This window comes from Oryzias melastigma, linkage group LG4 (genome assembly GCF_002922805.2).
Source record: "Oryzias melastigma strain HK-1 linkage group LG4, ASM292280v2, whole genome shotgun sequence".
NCBI lineage: Eukaryota > Metazoa > Chordata > Actinopteri > Beloniformes > Adrianichthyidae > Oryzias > Oryzias melastigma.
In genome coordinates this window covers 27,822,345-27,829,592 of record NC_050515.1, presented here as the reverse complement: position 1 = coordinate 27,829,592, position 7,248 = coordinate 27,822,345, and the positions used below count along the sequence as shown (strand labels likewise).

The 7,248-nt window shown below is 45.5% G+C and overlaps 1 protein-coding gene across 1 annotated transcript in view; it reads right to left on the bottom strand.

The window, feature by feature from the left end:
* Positions 1–5,502: 5,502 nt before the first annotated feature.
* LOC118598722 (zinc finger BED domain-containing protein 4-like) overlaps positions 5,503–7,248 on the bottom strand; it is a 14,854-nt gene continuing 13,108 nt past the window's right edge. The window contains exon 4 of the mRNA XM_036211751.1: positions 5,503–5,607. Coding sequence (XP_036067644.1) covers positions 5,503–5,607 — 105 coding nt within the window. The remainder of the gene's footprint in view (positions 5,608–7,248) is intronic.

Genomic DNA, 7,248 nt, shown 5'->3' with positions numbered 1-7,248 from the left:
GATGGCTCAACAAACATTTTTGGGTCTGACGTCGAACGTCTGGGGGGTTTGATTGACAGGTGAGAAGCGCGTACAGGGGTATTTAAAAAAAAGAACCATCCTAACAAGTGAACAGCTTGATCTTTTTATCTGTTTGAAAATACGACAAGATCCATAGAAGTTTGTCTCTCGCTCCTCAGATGGTGGCGTCTAATTCAGGCTGCAAGCTGGAAAAGTGCAGCGAAGATTAAAATTTGGTTGGTGATTTTATGGAGGAGCTGTACCATTCCGTATGATACGCAACTTATACTTTATAAGCTACAATCAAAACAGGGAAAAAAAGAAAAATGAACGTTAAACAAACAAAAAAGTCCAAAGCACATAACCTCAGAGTGAAATCTATTTCTACAGAGTAAATCCTCATCTAATAATGTCGACAGCATGCGCCTCTTGTTGTTTTAAACCGCTGCATCGGTACATTCCATTGAGGAAAACAACAGTAGGACAATGATCGGTACATTGTTGAATTGTAAAGTAGGTGTTAAAAGGTCTTCACGGACCCATTGATAAAGTCTGCTCCCATTGGCTACCCGTCATCTGTCAATCAAACCCCTTTGACCCTTTGTGTCTGCATTTTGATTTTCCTTTGTCTGTAATGAAAATAAGACACGATTTCAAAGTGTTTCATAAGCGGTGGCTTTTTTTTTTGTTTGTTTTGTCACACTGTAATCCAGTCAGGAGAAGCTCTTGGTTGTTGAGAAAAACATAAATTGTAAGTTTTACTGGGACTCTGTCGTATAGTGGGCGAAGAGTGGAAGTGATGTGTGGTTCGCGCATGCGGGGTAAGAGGTGCAACCGATTTGCTTCCGCATACTGAAAATGCAGCGACACTGGCTCACCGAGAAGCATACCGAGAAGGGTGTACCTGCAGTCCCAGAGACCCAACAACGCTCTCAGGGCCGCGTTCTCAGGACCCAGGCTGTTTTAACACAGCGCCTCCTACAGGGTGGAGTTTGTTTTGTTACTTTCTAGAGACTTTACGAGGCACATCGCACACGTAAGTACTAAGAGTAAAAAAATGATTGTACTGTTAAAACGTAAACAAATAAGTAATTTATCAGATGAATCTTAAAATATAAAAAGTAAACTACCAATAAATTTCTGTTTTTGGAGAAACATAAACAGTGATGTCTATATATAGCTTAACGAGCAAGATGGCGGCAGAACGCAGGACTCCGGTAAGAGCAGAGGAGGGGGATCTGTGTTTACGTGCATCTTAACTGGTGTACCAACGGCACGATTATCGACCAACTCTGTTCCCCTGATGTGGAGTACATGGCCGTTGCATGTCGGCCCTTTTTTCTACCGAGGGAGCTGACTGTTGTGATCATCACGGCCGTGTACATCCCGCCGGACGCCAACGTAAACACCGCGCTCTCTTTCCTGCTGAACGCCATTAACAAACAACGGCGGGCCCACCCCGGCGGCGTTTATATTATTGTGGGAGACTTTAATAAGGCCAACTTAAAGTTCTCCCAAAGTTTTACCAGCATGTGAAGTGTTCTACAAGGGGGGAGAACACTTTGGATCACGTTTACAGCAACATCAAGCATGCTTACAAAGCCACTCCCCTCCCCCACCTCGGACAATCAGACCATCTTTCCCTCCTGCTCTTCCCGGCCTACACCATAAAGACCATCATAACGTGGCCCAATGATGCTCTGCCCATGCTGCAGGACTGCTTCCTGGAAACGGACTGGAATTTATTTCATCAACAAGAGCTGGAGTCACTCACAGGAACAGTGCTGGACTACATACAGTTCTGCATTGGGAATGTGACGGTGGACAAAACAATTCGGGTTTTCCCCAACCAGAAACCCTGGATGACCAGCCAAGTCCGCACACTCCTCAGAGCGCGCGACACCGCCTTCAGGTCAGGTGATAGAGCACTATACAGTGCTGCTCGAGGTGACCTGAGAAGAGGAGTTAAGAAAGCCAAAGCAGACCACAGGATGCGGATAGAGACCAACCTCTCAAGCAACAACACACGAGAAGTATGGCGAGGCATCCATGACATCACCAACTTCAGAGGATGTGAGGTGTCAACAGCAGCTCCAGATGCTGCACAAGCAGAGGAGCTGAACCGCTTCTATGCTCGGTATGGACTCTCACAACAACACCCCTCTGCCCCAGCACCACCTGGGACCCCACCACCCCCCAGCACACCTCCACTCACTGTGCAGGAGCACAACGTCAGGCGGGCGCTCCAAACAGTGAACCTAAAGAAGGCAAAGAGCTTCAGGCGTGTGCCCACCAGCTTGCCCCCACCTTCACAAAGATCTTCAACCTCTCCCTGGCCCAGGCAGAGATCCCATCCTTCCTGAAATCTGCAACAATAATCCCAGTTCCAAAGAAGTCTCCGACCACCAGCCTTAATGACTACCGTCCAGTAGCCCTCACTCCGGTCATAATGAAGTGTTTTGAACAGCTCGTCCTTCAACACATCAAAGATCATCTCCCCACAGACCTGGACCCTCATCAGTTTGCATACCAAGCAAACAGATCCACTGAGCAGTGTCCCAGACAATCCCAGGAGGCAGACTCCAATGGCCCCACGATGTTGATTCCGACTTTTTGTCTTGGACCATCAGGCAGTTGGACAGGCTGCAGTGGCACTGCAGTGTTAATTTTGACGGAGAATTTTAATTTAGTTTTAGTCATAGTCTTTTGACTAAAATAGGGTTTAGTTTTAGTCGCAATTTAGTCATGTTAATTCTATTAATTTTAGTCGACTAAATTACAGTAGATATTTAGTTGACAAAAATATAGAATAAAGATAAAGCATTTGAATTAAATTTACTAAGTATAATCATATGAATAACACGCAAAGATTTTACTAATTTGTAAAAAAGAAACATTTTACCTCACTTTGCTTTCCAAACTTGTAATTTCTGTTAATTCAGCTTCAACAACTTAAAACACATTAAAAGAAAAAAATAATTATAATTCCATCCCATTTCCAAAAAGAAAGTGTCTATTTGTATGTAATTTTCAAAAAACGTGCGGCCAGTGATGAACTTTTTTCTCAGTTGCACTGACCCAGAGGACAGGGGTTAAGGTTAGGATTATGGTTATGGTTAGAGTTAAACAAGCAAATGTTTCCTGAATGCTGCTGTCTCTGCAGCTCACGGCTCCACCAGGGGATGGGTCAAATGTGGAGAACACATTTCACACTTTTAGGAGTGTGACAGTTAATGGGACTTTAACTTTAAGTTTAATTTTAAATACGTGCGGCCAACAAAAGAAATCCAGCCTTGCACAAACTTAAAATGCAGCAACGGGATCTTGGCTGCATGTATTACATGTGGACAAAACATGAATTTCATCATATTCTGTGCTGGTCACATTTAAATATGTGTAAATAACATCAGTCTTATTATAAATGTCTTAACAAAAAAACTTGTATTGAGTCAAGTGTAAAAATGCATAAAAAAACATGGGGTGTAAGCTGTCCAGAACACCTGTGAGCATGTTATATGTCCTTGAACAGCATGTCTGTGATGAACTGTAATACCACCGCCGGCCAATAGAGGGCGCTGTTGTCATGTAAGACGTGATGGAGTTGGAGATTAAACCAGTGACTGCTTGTGGGGCTGCTAGCGCTGGGAAATACGCTAAAACATCGGTTTATAACTTTACAAACGTCATGCTAAAACAAAACCGCATTACTGACATTAGGGGGAGAATTTGGATTCAGCCCAATACGCTGGAAATAATCGTGTTTGTATGTTTACCTTTGCGTGGATTTCAGGCTGGCTTGTCTGCAAACGTCGCTTCAGGTTTTCTTGTGTTTTTGCCTGTGATGGTCGCTCCACACAACATCTTGTTGAGGGTGGTGTTAAAAATAACATTTGTCCATATATGCACTCTTATTTTTCTACCTGGATTAGACATTTTTCACCTATATCACAGACACAATTCATTGAATTAGCATCTTCCCAGGCGGGCTGCAGGGCTCTGTGTTCTGATTGGATCGCTCTGCATTGGCTCCCGCCCTCCTCCACCAGCAGTCATTATGATTGGATATCGTCTTCGATCAGCATTTTAGTTTCGTTTTTATTCATTGACGAAAAAGTCTATCAATTTTGTTAAAGTTTTCGTGTCTGGGCGGGAGTTTTCGTTTCGTTTGATAAATATTCGTCGTTGAGGAAGACGATGACGAAAATTTTTCGTCAACGAAATTAACACTGTGGCACTGTATAGACTTTGGCACTTTTGTCATTCGTCTGACATCTCACACATCTGCTGATGCTTTCCTTCACACATTTATCCATACTTTGTCACCAGTACAACTCACGCACCCTTTGTTTTTTCTATGTACAATGCCCTGGTTGAGTGTCATGCGCCAGATTAATCAGTTGTTTTCACAAGCTGACTGGAAACCTCGAAAGACTAATGAGTCTTGGACAGAAAGTTAATTTTTTATAAAGAAGTAAGGCCTGAGTTCTGCTGGTAAGAACTTAGCTGATTTAGGACATCCATTTTGAATTTGCTCTCTTAAGGTGGTATTGCCTCACAGCGAGAAGGCCCCGGTTCAAATCCCAGCTGGGGGATTTGGGACCTTTCTGTGTGGAGTTTGCATGTTCTCCCCGTACATGCGTGGGTTTTCACCGGGGACTCTGGCTTCCTCCCACCCTCCAAAAACATGCTTCATAGGTTCATTGGTGACTCTAAATTGGCCCTAGGTGTGCATGTGAGAGTGGATGTATGTGTGATTGAGGCCCTGCAACAGACTGGCGACCTGTCCAGGGTAAACCCCGCCTTTACCCATCAGCAGCCAGGTTAGGCTCTGGCACCCCCGCGACCCCGAAAGGGACTAAGCGGTCAAGATGTGAATGAATGAATGATTGAATGAAAGGTGGTAAGCTCTGGACAAACTTCAAATGCTGTAACTGCCATGTTGACCGCATCATCCGCTGACCTGTTTGCTCTGTAGGCAAACTGCAGGGGGTCTAGCAGAGGGTCAGTGATGTCCTTCAGGTTGCCCAGTACCAGGCGCTCAAAGGACTTCATGACCACGAAGATCAGAGTAAGATTCTGGTGAAGATGGGAGCCAGCTGGTCAGCACAGACTTTCCAGCAGGACGGGGACACTCCATCAGGTCCTGGAGCCTTCCTGATCTTCTGCCTCTGAAACTGCTGACACACATCTTGTTCGCAGATCCTCAGTGCTGATGAGTAGTCGGGTGTGGGGAGGTTGGAATTGCAGGTGGGTTCTGTGGGGTGGAGATGGTGGGGGAAGGGGGAGGTGTAGTTCTTTCAAACCTGGAATAGAAGTCATTGAGGTCTTCAGCTAGGCGGTAGCTCTCTGCAGGGTGGGAGGATGGTCTTCTGTGGTTGGTGAGGGTCTGCAGGCCTTTCCAAACAGCAGTGGAGTTGTTGGCAGAAAACTGGTCTGTCAACTTTGCAAAATAGGTCCTTTTTGCTGCCTTAATCTCGTTGTCAGCTTGTTCCTGACCTGCTTCTACAGGTCCCGATCCCCTCTCCCGTAGGCCTCGTCCTGACGAAGTCGCCTCAGTTTAGCAGTGAACCATGGTTTGTTGTTGTTGTATTTGCAGAAGGTTTTGGTCTGCACACACATGTCCTCACAGAAACTGATTTAGGGTGTCACAGTGTCGGTGAGTTCATCCAGGTTTGAGGCAGCAGTTTCAAAGTAGTGCAGTCAAAGCAGGCTTGTAATAATAATAATAATAATGGATTAGATTTATCTGCGCTTTTCAGGACACTCAAAGCGCTTACATTGTGTATACATTATTCATTCACACCTCATTCATACTTGGTGATGGTAACTGTAGCCACAGCTGCCCTGGAGCAGGCTGACAGAGGCGTGGCTGCCAGTACGCGCCTACGGCCCCTCTGACCATCATGGAACATTCATACGCATTCACACACCAGTGGAGCCACACTGGAGCCAAGTAGGGTTAAGTGCCTTGCCCAAGGACACAACGACATTTTGTTTCACATTGTAGCTTCATCTTTGACTCATCCGTTCATCTCTTCACGGTCTTCATTATGGGCTTAGCTGATTTCAGCTTTTGACTATACGTGGGGATGAGATGGACAAGGCAATGATCGGAAAGACCCAAAGCAGCGTGGGGAACGGAGCGATATGCGTCCTTTATTGTTGTGTAGCACTGGTCCAGAATGTTTGAGCCTCTGGTGGGACAGGTAAAATGCTGTTTATATTTGGATATTTCAGCTTTAAGATTTGCTCTGTTGAAATCCCAGAAAATAATCAGCAGAGAGTCCGGGTGGGTTTTTTCAACGTCTGTAATCTGGTCAGTGAGTTGCTGTAACGCCTCTGTTACGCACGCCTGTGGTGGAACGTACACAGCGACCAGCACAAACGAGGAGAACTCCTGCGGCAAGCAGAAGGGTCTACAGTTTATAAAGAATGATTCCAAATGCGGGCTGCATGTCATCTTCAACACTGTGACATCCTTGCACCAACCTTCATTTATGAAGGAACACATTCCTCCTCCCTTTGATTTTCCCGACAGCACCGTGTTGCGGTCCGTGCGGTGCAGCTGGAAGCCCGGCAGATGTAGTACGGTGTCCGGGATGTGTTCACCGAGCCAGGTTTTGGTGAAGCACAGGGCGGAGGAGCAGCAAAAATCAGAGTTCTTGTTTAGGAGAAGCAGCAGTTCGTCCACTTTGTTAGCCAGGGAGCGGACCTTTCCCAGGTGTATTGCCGGGAGGGCGGTGCGTGAACCCGCTGCTTTAGTTTCACGAGCGTGCCTGCCCGTTCACCACGTCGGCGCCTCTGTCTAAGTCCGCAAACGGCTCTGAGCAGAATCTCCAAAAAACTACCTGAATGGGTAAAAACAGGTGAAAAAAGTCCGGCACTGGATTGACCAATGTGCAAAAGCTCTTCTCTGCTAAAAGTGACCGCAGAGGGAGAGCGAAGAGCAGCGCTAAAAGGAAAAAAAGTGACAATTACGAGAGAGCACAGCACCGAGGCAGCCATCCGCGTCGCCATCATGTATCATCATCAATTCAATTTCAATTTTATTTATATAGCCCAAAATCACTAAGGAATTTGCCTCATTGGGCTTCAAAATATAAACAATACTTAAAAACTAAGACTAAATAAACTGGTTATCCCTGCCCTTAGACCCTCCATCTCGGTAAGGAAAAACTCCTAAAAAAAACCTGAGTCAGGAAAAAAGAAGAAACCTTAGGGATTCCCACATGAAGGAGAGATCCTATC